This window comes from Cupressus sempervirens, chromosome 8 (assembly GCF_028749045.1).
Source record: "Cupressus sempervirens isolate cs-2001-9-10 chromosome 8, ASM2874904v1, whole genome shotgun sequence".
Classification (NCBI taxonomy): Eukaryota; Viridiplantae; Streptophyta; class Pinopsida; order Cupressales; family Cupressaceae; genus Cupressus; species Cupressus sempervirens.
This window is the reverse complement of record NC_143125.1, coordinates 397,799,526-397,813,931: the sequence shown is the minus strand read 5'-3', so window position 1 is coordinate 397,813,931 and position 14,406 is coordinate 397,799,526. Positions and strand designations below refer to the sequence as shown.

The 14,406-nt window shown below is 36.2% G+C and overlaps 1 protein-coding gene across 3 annotated transcripts in view; it reads left to right on the top strand.

The window, feature by feature from the left end:
* The first annotated feature begins 227 nt into the window (after nt 1–227).
* The window catches only part of TDP1 (tyrosyl-DNA phosphodiesterase-like protein), a 374,303-nt gene continuing 360,124 nt past the window's right edge, over nt 228–14,406 (top strand). For all 3 annotated transcript variants that reach the window (XM_089797894.1, XM_089797893.1, XM_089797892.1), the window contains exons 1-2: nt 228–407; nt 12,496–12,681. In XM_089797894.1, the coding sequence (XP_089654020.1) occupies nt 396–407; nt 12,496–12,681 (198 nt within the window). In that variant the 5' untranslated portion in view covers nt 228–395. The remainder of the gene's footprint in view (nt 408–12,495; nt 12,682–14,406) is intronic.

Sequence of the window (14,406 nt, the reverse complement as noted above, 5' to 3'; positions counted from 1 at the left end):
CAATTAATCTCACGTCTTGCATGAATGTATAGATAAAATAAATAATTTTTTTTCTAATTGATCTTCTGCACCAATAGATGTTGATTTTATTGTTATGACTATTTTATTTTAATAAATGTCCATATTTCTTTCTTTCTTATTTCCCCTCCGATGCAACTTATATGCACCTTTTTGAATGAAAATATAAATCCTTTAACTATTTAACACTTGATACAGCAACAATAAATAGGGAACCCAATAAGTACCAAAAATTTCAGTTATCTAACCGGCCACATGGGAGCTGCTGCACTCATTTGCTGTTAGTCGATGAGCGGGGTGCTGATGTATTCATTTGGTGTTAGTCGGTGAGCAGGGGAGCTTTCTCGTGTCCATACCAAATTTTGTCCACTGAAACTATGGTCTCTAGGGTATGCTTCACACTTCACATTGAATAATAGTTCTTTGCTTGACTCATTTACAGTGAAGGTTAAACTCTTCTTAAAATTATAAACTCTCACTTTACTTTTCTGGTCTTGATAAACAATTTTCCATCGCTCATTTATCGAATGGCTCCTATAGGCGTTTACATTCTTTTAATTATAATAAACGTCCTAATAGTTGCCTGCGTAGGGTGTCATAAACTCTTTGGCGAAGAATTTTATCCCATACATAACCATACTCAGAATATAGTCATCTTTGTTGCAGACACTGTGATCTGCCTCACACCTGGAACTTTACATACATCCATATTTTGCCATCATACGGTGAGTATGGTGAGTAGTATCGCTACCAGCTATAAGAAGAGACATTAATCTGCTGGCTGTTAAATCTTTGATCTTCCCTTAGATTCATGTCACTAACATTGGAGTTCAGGATTCACATTGTCCATGTTGCCTGATTGTGTGCTGACAAGGCAACTTGGCCTAGTGATAGATAGTTGTAGGTCACTCGTCCCAAATTTTCCTGGTATTTAAATTTTCCACTGTAACCACAAGAACCAATCTGAAAATGCCTAGTGTCTGTAAAAGATGATATTGCTATTTTAATCAATGCCATCACGTTACAAGTTGAAGTTACCGCAAAAATACACCAAGGAGAATTGGCCTGCTGACTTGTCAGTGCCGAATGTTGTAGTGGGTTGATAGACACTAAGCAGACTAAGCCTGCTCACTTAACATTGCCGGTGGTGATGATAAATATTACCTGCTAGAAATTTGCCTGGCACATGCTTTTTGCATGTAACCATCCTCTATGCTTTGACCTTACGCTGCCATGCAATTTGCTGCTTAGCTCTATGGGTTGAAGCTAGTGTTACAAGACCCGGACTTAATTCAGACTCAACAAGCTGATTTTTGACTCGGAGTCGGCAAAAACTTGACAAATTGAACATCCCGGGAAATTCAAAGATCTTTATGGATTCAAAACTTGTTTCATGCACGCTTTAATAATTAAATTTTTTAAAACACAATAATTTCATCTAATGGAGGCTACTTTGAACACATACACATGTTTACATTTTATCACATAAGTATAAACACAAAGTTTAGCCGGAGGAAATATGTCAAATAACACACTGGATGTATAAATAGTGTCAAATGTCTACAAAACTCATGTAATATGAAATAAATGGCATCAAAATTTCAAACCAAATATCAAAATAAAAGCTAGAAGTATATTGCTGAGAGGAATCTATCACTTGACACTCTGACCCTCCTACATGTGAGCCTAAGATAAGTTTTGGACGATGTTACAGCCATGATATTTGTTGGTCTCAAGCTGACGCTCAGATTCAATGACATCTACATCATCCTCGAGATCCTCCAATGGCTCTCCCTGTGCTCTAACCTTCTCCTTTGCCATCGGTACAATCTCTGCCTCTAAATCCATGTGATCAGCCCATGCCAGGTCATCATTGTTAAAGACAAAATTTCCAATTTTAGTTATTCACTTTGACTATAGATCAACTTACTCTGAAGTGCTAGTCGATGTTTCAATGCCCAAGATCTGTTTGGGACAAAGGCAAAGGTTGTAATGAACATACACAAGTCCACTCAACCTTTGCGCTGACAATTTATCAGGCTTTTTGGAATATATGTGCTCAAACATACTTTGGTTGTGCTAACATTCTATCTCACGAACTATGTGTGCTCCAATTGATAAATCAAGTGACCTTTTCTTTACAACTATATAGAGCCCCTCAAATTAAGGGAAGGAGAGAGTGATGGAGTTGCTGGAAATCTAGTAGGGAAAGTAAGATGCTGAGAGGGGGAGGGGGTGTGAATCACGATCTATAAAATTTCTACTACTTAAAACATGAATCACATTCATACTTAATTCACCACACACATCTCTGCCTTAACCTTAACATGCATCTTACAACATGTAATATCAGATCTAACATCTAATAACATGAATAACAAATATAAGCAATAGATCAACACATGATGCCAGATATGGTAATGCAGAAACCCTCCAAGGTGAAGGTAAAACTGTGGTTGGGATGACACCGCAAAATCTTCACTACTGCAGCCTGTGTCACAGGGTTTGCGGAACTGTGTATGAAGTTCAAAAATCCCTGAACTTGTATAAAATTAAAAAAATTGTTCAAGTTCATCTATAAATTCGTACGGCACAAAGTTTGTGTGCTTTTGTGTTCAGGATTCATAAAAAATCCATCTCTAATTGCTTTGATGAGTATATGAGCCCATTCAAGTAGAAACTGTGCCATAAACTAACCATTTATGATTTGGTTTTATGTGGAACATTTCTAAGTAGGTTACACGAGAGCCAATTTCGGGCACTGATGGGGAAAATGAAGTATTCCACACAAAAGTTCGTCACACCCTATACCAAAAAAATCACTGTGTCGGGAGCCTGGAAGGAAAACCCTGTCACACACTACATATGACGGAATTGAAAATCCGTCTAAACTTGGCGACCTATAAAAACTTTAACATACAATTAATATATTAATTTTGACCACATTTATATTACATTATTTTTAAATTTATTATTATGTAACTAAATTTAGTAATGTTGATTTATTTTTAATAATTTTAATTAAATAAGTGACTTCTATGTATATTCATGTACAATTAATATAATCTTATTTGTTTCAATAAAATAAAAGATTTGACTATTTAATTTGATAATATAATATAATTTCGTATAAGTATTTTAAAATTATTTTGATAGCTTAATTGATTTATTATTTATATATTGTTAAAAAATTCATATATATATATATATAGAGCAAACTTAATGTCAATTTTTTTACGATTTTTTTTAATCTTGACGAACTTCATCCAAATTGTATTGTCGTCAAACTTGAACTCGAACCTTGTGACATAGACTGCAACAATAAAGTGTGCTTGTTAGGGCTTCAAAGTTTGATAATTTCTGATGATCTACCCTATGAGGGGTCTGCCCTGCTAAGAGCTTACAAGACTATTAGGTCTATCTTGATTAAAGGATTTTACATCACAATAAAGTGAGTATTTTGTTAAGAGATTCACCTGATACATTGGTTAGAATGTAATTAGTACCATGATCATTCGGTTTGCACTTTGATTGCTGATGAAAGATCTTCTCTTTCCAATATACAATCAACTCACTATGACAGATATACTTTATCTCCTCTCTGCACTGCTCGGTCGCCTTAGTCATTCAACCTCTGATTCACCTTAAACTGTGCAATCCTCTCTCTTACAACTTCAATAAAACGAATTCCTAGCTAAATCCCTTCTTTTATAACCATTTGGTGAAGCTTCTAGATCTTGATCAACAATTAGGATTCGTTCTTTTTGCTGCTTGACCTTTCCAATTTTTTGATTGGCTAATCACATAACATAGGGATTAATGATCCCCAATTATAGGCGTAATTATCTCCATCTCCTCGATCATATAAACACGCTTCTAACTTGACAAAACGGTTTACAATGAGTTTGTGCCATTTCAAACTCAAATACAACAAACTGTGTTACTCGGCTCATATAGCTTCTGGCACTTGGCTTTGCTTGTTCTAACATGTTGTCCCTCGGCATGAACTTGACTCGACTATAACCGATTTTACCTTCTGGATTGCTTGACGCATGTTGCCTCTTGAATCACTCAGCAACTACTGAAATGCTTGGCGACACTTATGCACTCGACAACTATATTTGCCTCAGCACCAACTGAACTTCTCCACTTCTCTACTTAATAGCTCAGCCTATATGATGACTCGGTCGCAATGATGACCGACCAACATTGCCTAGTAAATGACCAAGTGTTTTGCACTAATAGACAAGTTTTACCTTTAGGGTCAACAATCTCCCCCTTTGGCATTAGTGGCAAAAACACTTATCATTATAAAAAATTCATACATAACAAAACTTCAAAACTAGAACTCCCCCTTTGGGTAAACTCCATACCTCAGCTTAGTAATTATATATAGTGTTTTGCTCCTTTGTATACAAAAATTTCCCTTGTGATCTTTGATCTCTGTACATTTCCCCTTGTTTTTGTCATGGTTGCCATCTAATAGTAAGTTGGAGAATGGGAATTAAACCATACTTAGCCAAAAATGGTTTGTGCCATTGCAAGATGAGATCCATTGTAGCATCCTAATTAGTCTTGAGTGTCTCAAGAATTTGGCGTTCAATTTCCAATCTAGCAGCTAAGTCTACCATATTGTTTGCAATGGATAAATTCTGATTACTCTGAATCAAATTCTTCATAGTTTGCAAATGTCTTTGCATGACCTCCAAATGAGGTGTCAAGAAAGCTTGAATTGTAATAATTTCGGCCCTTATTTTGCTGTCTTCCCGTAGCAACTCAGATTGCCTTCCTTGCAAAAATCTCAATTTTGAAAAATGTACTAAGCTTGAACTAGCATCCAAGGTCTATGTGTCTCCACTCTACTGCAAATCAGCATCAATCTTGTCCATCTGATCTCTTATTTCTTTTGTAAATGATGGGATATAACATAGCTTCATAAATAAAATCTTTTACATTTTGAACTATCATTACAAAGTTAGAAAGTTCAACTTGCTTAGCTGCAATCTCTGTTGCAACCTTCTCCATCACTTTATTCTCAAATTTTCTCTCTGATCTCTGCATAAGCTTTTCTCTTGTATCTATATTAGGGTCATTCAAATTTTCCTCAACTTGAACTAACTGTTCAATGATTGGGGCCTATTCATTCAAGTTCTCAACATTAGTGGTTTCAAGAAATATATGCTTGATCTCATGTATTACTTGCTTTTGTTGATGTTCTCTTCTCAATTCTTTTTGCTTTGTTTTCCTTGCAAACAACTCGGTTAATGTTTTCAACTGATCAAGAGTTAAATTGTTTGTGTCCCAATTGGGGATCACGATCACTTCATCCAAGGTAACAGGTTTACTTTGAATTCCCTTTGGAGACTTTATTTTCTTTTTCTTTATCCTCTTCCCCTTTGAGTTTGGGGTGTTGGAGCTCGGCATAGTCAACAATAGATCTTCAAGTTGTACACTTATGCTCAGTCTATGTGTCTCCTCAGTTTGTGTATGCTTCACAATTGCTATTTGACCCTTAGTCATAGTCACCTACTATTCATATGCATTCTCCTTTCCTTCTCAACATTGGTACTGAGTTCACTTATGGAACTCGGTTGTCCAGCCTCCTTTGCTCCCTCAATCTGAGGTCCTGAGGCACTTGGTCTTTCATCTGCAGTGGACAGATCCACTTGATCATTCTGGCTCTTTTCATGCCTTTCTTCTTCAGTATTCACATTAAAATTAACATTTCCTTCATTGGCATCATTTTGTTGTTCTTGCACTGGATTATTTTGCTCTTCATTGGCCGACACTTCTTGTTGCTCGTCATGACTATCACTTACATCTCCTTGTCCTTGTTCTTGATTGATTGTGACAACTGGAATAGGAGTAACAGATGTAGTTTGTACCTGTTGTGTGGACTCTTGTGCATCGATCTTTTGATAGTCCTTTACTTGCACAATCATAGGATTGGGTCCATCGACTTCTCACGAGATGGCATTTGTACTGACTCGGCTTGTACATGATCTTCACTTTGTTCCCTTGGCTCAGCTGTGACGTTTTCTTCACTTAACACATTTCTATCAGGGCTTGTTTTAGGTTCTTCATCAATGACCATTGCTTTTGTCTACCCTTCACTGAGTTGCACCAAATTGTGAAATGTATCAACAAAGTTACTTGGGCCATCATTCAGTATTATCTAGTTCCAGGTGTTCCTATTCATATTTTTCTGCTTCTTCCTTCTGTCCATCCTTAGGAATCAATCCATATATTTTCTTCCATATCATTTTTGGTTTCCTCTACAACATTTTCAGTTTTGTTTTTCAAGATTAGGAAAGCCCTCCTCTTAGGTACAAATCTATTATTGAACTCTTTCATGGATTTTGAAATTTGTTTCTTATATAAGTCAAGCATGACTTGGGCAAGTGTGCCTTCTCTAATTTGCCTTTCATTTGTCAATGCATACTTCCATTTTCCATCTATTCTACCATAGAGCTCATTGGGTATCATATTCCCCAACTCTAATGGTGTATATTTGAAGTTTTCCATCATATCTAACAATGCTTGTTCCACTTTGTTCTTGTCCTCATTACTCAATTTATCAAACTTAATAAAATGAAATTCAAATAATCTTGCAGTCCCCCTAATATTTTCACATACCTCATCATTTGTTTGGGGCTTCTTGTACACAACCACTTTGAATTGGCCTATATGAATCTATTCTTTTTTCATCATCATCCTTAGCAACCACAAGCCTCGCCCTCAAATTCTTCACTGGTTTGCTCGACTCGACCTTGTTTGGATTATCTTTCCTCTTTATTGCACTCTTGCCTTGAGCTGGTTTGTGACATTCACTACTCCTTTCCTTTGTGGCTCGACAACTGTAGTAGTAGTTGCCATAGTTCTTTGTGTAGTTACTTTTTGTGTTTCAATGGTAGGCTTTGGCTCTTTCTTCTTACCTTTACTGGTCTATGGCTTGGCCACAACTATTTCATTACCCTTTCCCTCGGCCTCTTCTTCTTCATGATTTTATTCGTCGTCATTTCTTGCTTCTTCATTTTCCTCATTATCACTAGATAGATCTTCTCCTTTGCCTTGAGTGATTTGCAATGGTGCCTTCCTCTCGACACCTTCACCCAAAAGTCTCTCTAGATTCTTTATCATCCCTTTTCTCTTCCTGTCCATCTTAGGGGACTTTAGTCTCCATCATGATCCTTTTTTTGGTAGTTTCATTTGTGCCGAATGGCTTGACTTCCTTATCTATGGGTTCATCCAACAATGCTATGATTGTTGCAACTGTTTCATCACTGTTAATCTCATAACCTAGTGGCTTCAACCATGCAATTCTAGGTATGACAGCTTGGATATAAGGGCTATTCGTATCTACTAGAAAATAAATGCTCTCATAGTACTTGTCAACTAATGAGTTGGGGATCCTTGACCTATTTCTCATTTTTCTGCTTGAATTCATCAAAATAACCATCCAAAATAGTCTCAAAGTTGTATCCCAATTGATTAATAAACTCATTAATCTGTTGGGTGACCGGCTTCTTCTTACTCCACGTTATGTTACTTTAGTAGGAAAAGAGTTTTGCACATAAAGCCAAACTTACACATTGCATTTTTCGCCTTTCTGATGCTTTTCAAGTTTTTATCTAGCTGTTGCAGTTGCAGGTCGGCTAGGTCGCAGGAGTGGCCTTTCTTTGCATTCTTCAAGCAACATCTACTACAACACAAGGAACGTTGTCTGGCGGGCTTGATTGGTAAAACTTGTGACTTTAACCCTTATAGAAAAGTTTGTCTCGGCATCCTCAATGGTAGAGATTGTCATATCACGCTTATTCCACACTGCCATAGTATTCACCTCGATCACATCTTTACTTTGACATTGAATAGTTTTCACTTTGTCTATCGTAGGGTAACTAGTCACTTGGCTAAGAACAATCTTAATCCACTCAACTATGAAAATCTTCAGGAAAAATAGGGCTCGGGTGAGTCTTGCCTTGACGATATGCTTGTGCTCCTCTTTGAGTTTCCCATCAATGCATAACATCTCATATGCATCCTCAACTTGAAATCTACTATTTCACCAATTTTGCACATATAGCATGACCTCACATCATGAATCATTATAACCCTAGGTGGGATTGATGCTAGGGCATCAGACACATCACCCTTTAATGCAATTTCTAAATATGCTTCAAACTTTGGTGGTTTAACAACTTTGTTACAAATTCATTGCACATCACTGACCTTTGATGCTTCACCCTTCTCAACTGTCAAACTTGATGCCGTTTCTGCGTTTTGGGTTTGAAATTTGACTTTGCTTCGCTCGGTGATAACACAACCTTCAATCACTTCAATTGCTGACAGCATGCTATAAGATCTTCAAACCAATTGCTCAACTTCGCTCTAACTCTGCTCTACTTTGAAATCTCAAATGGAAGGTGTTCAAAATAATTGACAAAAAATCATTGTAAGGGTTGAAAATTTAATTTTAGGGCCTCATAAATGCTTCATACATATAGTGGGTGCATGACAATTGTCTCGATCCATTCTGTAAAATTTGGTAGTCATACTTCGTTCAGTCTTCAACCCGACTAATACACTAGCTTGGTAAATACTAGTAATCTCACTTGGTCGCTTAATTCAATGCTGATACTCGACAATCATTAACTTCTTAGTTCAGCTTCTAGACTTCACTTGATATAAACTTCAAATCTGTCCCAAAGCATCTTTACTTATGCTGATTTGGACTTTTGCAATTTCAATATTAGGAATTGATGTATGATTTAGCAATTTAGAATAGTTCCATACATACCTTTTCATTTGGTTTGTGATGGGGGTATCACCTAATCCATTGGATTGCGTGATCACAACTTCATCATTTGAGCTATTGCCTTCATCAATTTTCTTCTTCCAGGTTTGATTCATTGAATTTCTCACTTCTTCAGCATTGACCTTTGCTTTGCCATTGTTCTCTTCATTACTGGATGCTGATGCTCTATTCATACAGTCTCAGCTTAGTTGACCAACCTTTTGACAGTTAAAACATACTGGACCAAAATTTCTCCAATTTCCTGATCTTCCTCTAAGATGCATCTTTGAACAATTTGCTGAAATGTGTCCATACTTATTGCATAATTGACAATTGACCCAAGTATTGTAATCCCAATTTATAGTACTACCTTGCCTAGTTGCATTGCCTCGACTTTTGGGTGTTCAACTGTGTTTTGCATTAGATTTGTGATCTTGTGCCTTATGACCATACTTCTGACATGTGTAATAGTAACCTTCAAATCTAGATGTAGCTTGTGTCTTATCGGTCTTTGATCTACATTCATGTGCTTGATGTCCATGCTTGTTACAATCGAAACAATTTCCATTGAATTTGGGCCTAGGATTTGACTTTCCAGTTTTGCTCCTGCAAATTTTTTCTATGTGACGTGGTTTTCCATAGTGATAGCATGTAGGCTTCTTGTTCTTTGGTTTTGTTCTCCATGTTTTGATGATTCTCCTTGCTCGGTAGATGATACGAACTCAATGTAGCCTAATCCAATAATGTCATGAGATCTTCTTTGTGCTTTTAACTGTTCATCAAGTTGTCTCAAGTTGCCTCATAGCCTCTCTAGATCTATTCATCCTTTCAATGATCTCCTTTTCAGCGCTCAACTCAGCTTTCAGTTGATTGTTCTTAGGTCTCAGATTTCCAATCTCTTCCACCTTCCTAGTAATCTCATGAATGCCACTTATTAACTGATTGACCATTTCAAATTGATTGTGAGTCAGCCTTTGTACCTAATTAATCCTTTCATCAAGACTTGTAGCCATCTGTCTTTTGTCCTCATTAGCCGTTATCTTGTCTTCTTCAACGTTTTTCTTTTGTTCAGTAACTTCACATAGCCTCACTGATTGTATTTCATGTGCTTTTTTCAGGGATCTTACTTCTTCATTTAGGACGATGTTCTTTTCCAATAGATTTGCTATTGCTGCATCAGTTTCACTAGATCTGCCTTCATCACATAAGTTCTCAATGCTTTTTTCCTTGTATTGTGTGTCATTTGCTGAATTGCCATCTCCCTCCTTCTATTTAAGGATTTCTTTAGTTCCTCCTTTGCACTTTTAACTTGTTCGTATGCAAGCTGCAAGCCAAGCATTTGATTCTCAGTCACCTTTCCCAACTTGTAGGATTCCATCTCCAAGATCTTTGACTCTCAAGTGGTTAGACTTCTTCCTTGGAGAACTCAGCTTTGATACCAATTGTTGGAAATCTAATAGGGAAAGTAAGATGCTGAGAGGGGGGGGGGGGGGGGGGGTTGAATTAAGATCTATAAACTTCTACTACTTCAAACATGAATCACATTCATACAGAATTCACCACACACATCTCTGCCTTAACCTTAACATGCATCTTCATATAACACCATGCAATATCATATCTAACATCTAATAACATGAATATGACATATAATCAATAGATCAACACATGACACCAGATATGGTAATGAGAAACCCTCCAAGGTGAAGGTAAAACCGTGGCCGCAAAATCTTCGCTACTAAAACAATAAAGTGTGCCTGTTAGGGCTACAAAGTTTGATCACTTTTGATGATGTACCCTATAAGGGGCTTGCCTTGCTAAGAGCGTACAAGACTGTTAAGTCTACCTTGATTAAAGGATTTTACATCACAATAAAATGAGCACTTTGTTAGGAGATTTACAATAGGCTTGTTAGGACCACTCTGTTAAGAGATTCACCTGATACACTGGTTAGAATGTAATTAGCACCACAATCCTTCGGTTTGCACTTTGATTGTTGATGACAGGTCTTCTCATTGTGACAGATTTACTTTATCTCCTCTCTGCACTACTCAGTTGCCTTAGTCCTTCAACCTCTAGTTCACCTTCAACTGCACAATCAGCTCTCTCTTACAACTTCAACAACATGAAATCCTGGCTAAGACCCCTCTCTAATAACCATCTGATGAAGTTTCTAGATCTTGATCAACGATTAGGATTCATTCTTTTTGCTGCTTGACCTTTTCAATTTTATGATGGGCTAATTACATAACATAGGGATTAATGATCCACAATTATAGGCACATTTATCTCCATGATTGACTCCTTGATCATATAAATATGCTTCCAACTCAGCAAAATGGTTTACATTTTAGTTTGTGCCATTTCAAACTCAAATACAACAAACTATGTTACTTGGCTCATATAGCTTTTGGCACTTGGCTTTGCTTGTTCCAACATGGTGTCCCTCGTCATGAACTTGACTTGGCTATAACTGATTTTAACTTCTGGTTTGCTTGACGCATGTTGCCTCCTGAATCACTCGGCAACTACTGAAATGCTTGGCGGCACTTGTGCACTTGACAAATATATTTGCTTCGGATCCAATTGAACTTCTTCACTTCTCTACTTAATAGCTCAGCCTGTATGATGACTCGGTCGCAATGATGACCGACCAACATTGCCCAATAAATGACTTAGTGTTTTGCACTAATATGCCTTAGGGTCAATAGGAGTGTAGGTGGGCAATTGACATGCAGTTGTGCCCTATAGGATTGGGGAGGAAGAGGGGTTTGGGGACCCAACCACCATTGTTATGATAGAGCACTCAGTAGGTGATGGATCACATTGTGCTTGTTAGTTGGTGACCAAACTATACCTCTGCCCTATGTGGTGGGTGGGAAGAAGAGGGGGCTGGAGACCCAACCACCACTATCATGGTAGGACACTTGGTAGGTGATGGATTAATTTGTGTATCACTCATTAGCTCTTTTGAGGTGCATGCTATCCAAAGAAAGGTTATGTCAAGATAATTTATCTATCTTCTTACATGTTAGGAGTTAAAGTGCTGCATAATGAATCACCATTCTGAAATGTCTCTTGTATTATACCTTTATTTTTCAGAGATCACATATATTTATTTTTCAGAGATCACATATCTTTATTTTTCAGAAACCAGATTTAGTTGAGAATCTATTAATTTAAGGAATATGGAATGAAATTCTACTTGGGTTGATCAACATATTTTCATGACCACAACTTCTTGCAATACAGTTATTATTGGAAGGAATATGGAATGGAATTCTACAATTGTCAATGATTGATTAATAATTTTTCATAACTACCAGTTCTTGCTATATAACCTTATTGTATGCCTTATAAGTGACACAATTAGTTTGTGCAATCATTGGAGTATTTGGTAAATTTTTTAATCTTTTGTTGTGTAGGGTATAAAATCCAGTTAAATAAAGTAATTCAGAAATGTATGAAAATAAATCTGGCAAATGAGAAACAATTTTGAATTTTGAACCCATTCACTTTTCCTGATTGAGGTCATGCTATGTTGCTTTCTGTATGACTTTTAGTCCATGTTTTATTTATGAACTCAATACCTTGAGGTGTAGTTGAGTTCCATTGAACAATTTAATGAGTATTGACACTTGATTCATATAAATCACTTCTAAAAATGGGCTGGGATGTTTCAGGTAAAAGTTGGGGCTTTAGTACCACTGAAGGGGAATGATGAAGATGATTATTCAAGCCCAACATTACCAGTTTTCCAAGGCTCAAATATAGTTGGACGGAGCAACTTACCAATCTCTGATAAGCTAGTGAGCCGCAAACATATCATTTTGAATGGTTTTTCAGATGGGTCTGCCGAAATCACTCTGGTATGCATTTCCTTGCTATTTTGCACTTTTCTTTTTTCTTTTTTTCTAAAATATACGTCTATTCAACAGTTGAGGTTCTTTAAATTAGGTTGTCAAAACACAGGCACATGCACACAGATATGTGTGTTGGTGTGTGCACACACACACACATATGTACTGTATATATATATATATATATATAACATCTTTGAATTACCTTTTATATAACTGATAATTAATTATTACTTGAGCTCTTTCATGATTCTTGATCAATTCTACCATCCATTTTTTATTAAAAAGTATCTAGTAAGATATTCTGTCTTTTCGCTAACTTTTCAAGATACAGTCTCCTGACATCTTCTGAATTTGGTAACTTTTTGATTGATTTCTTACATCTTTGTCAGGTTGACTTTGTTAAGTATTTTAGTCTTATGTTATATGTAAATAAGTTATAGCACATCTAAAATAACCAAATAAAAACAGAATGCTTGGATAAATCAGAACAATTGTTTCTTAGGCATACATTAAGTAGAAGAAGCTTGTACTTGCTAATGTACTTTATGTAGTCTCTGTTCTAATTGTAAAGGACAGGCATCTGTTTTATTGTTTTCTGAATTTTTCTAAATAGCATTGTCTGCATGTTTTCTGTATGGTTTTATACTCACAGATGTTCTAGTTTTAGCAAGCTTTTATTCATTTTTTAATGCTTACTCTACACATATCAATATACTAAGTCTGTTTAACCATGTAAAACACGGAAAACACATACAAACTTAAATAATTATTTACACCCATAATGTTGCAGAGTGGTTTGAAGGCCTAAAAGCTGGATATACACAGCAATAAAATCTATTTACATGCTATTTTATATTGCTACAAATCTTAAGATGAAGCCCAATCTGATTGAAGAGAGCAGAGGAATATGCATTCAAACTGGCTTGTTTCCAACGGCTTCTAAGTTTTAACGAAAAAATGTTTTTGAAAACATATTAAGGTTATAATATGAAAGAAGAGATCAAGTTTCACTGTTTGTTCAATAGACAGGTACCATTACCATAATACATTCCAAGAAAATCTAAAAAATCTTATATTTTTAATCAATAAACTTACAAAAACAATTTGTAGTAAAAGCAATGCATGCAAGTTAGCCCATGTGCCATAGCTCTGTGTAAGAAAGAAAACATTACCAGAGCTGGTTGCACGAGTCAGTCTCTCTTGCAATTGGTAGTGGACTCTACATCAAGCTCCTCCTTCCCTGGGTTTCATAGCTTCTCCACCAAAAAAGCTTAAAAAAATACAAGCCCCCTCCCTCCAAAAAACGACATGTATTCAAGCCTACTTTTACTTTTCGCATTGCATGTCATGCACATACTTTTCTTGATCCTTTGTAAAACCACTACATTTTTCTACCATTCCTGTATTGTATAAAGGATACTCTCATAAAATCCTCCTATACTTTTGTGCAATATGATGGATCATATTGGTGATAGAATTTAATGCATCATGCAACATAAATGCTTGTTGTTGCTCCATTTTAGTTTTCTAAACATCTTTGTGCATTGTTTTTGTGATTGGTATAAAAATGACTCTGTCTAAGGTCTTATATCAATGAATCATATAGTTAGTACCACGATTTAACTTCCTGATGCTTTGGAAGTAAAAGCCACAAATGACTATCAGAGTGAAGCACAAGATAGCCTTCATCTTCTTCAATATAATTCATAAATGACCTAAAAATTAAAAAGA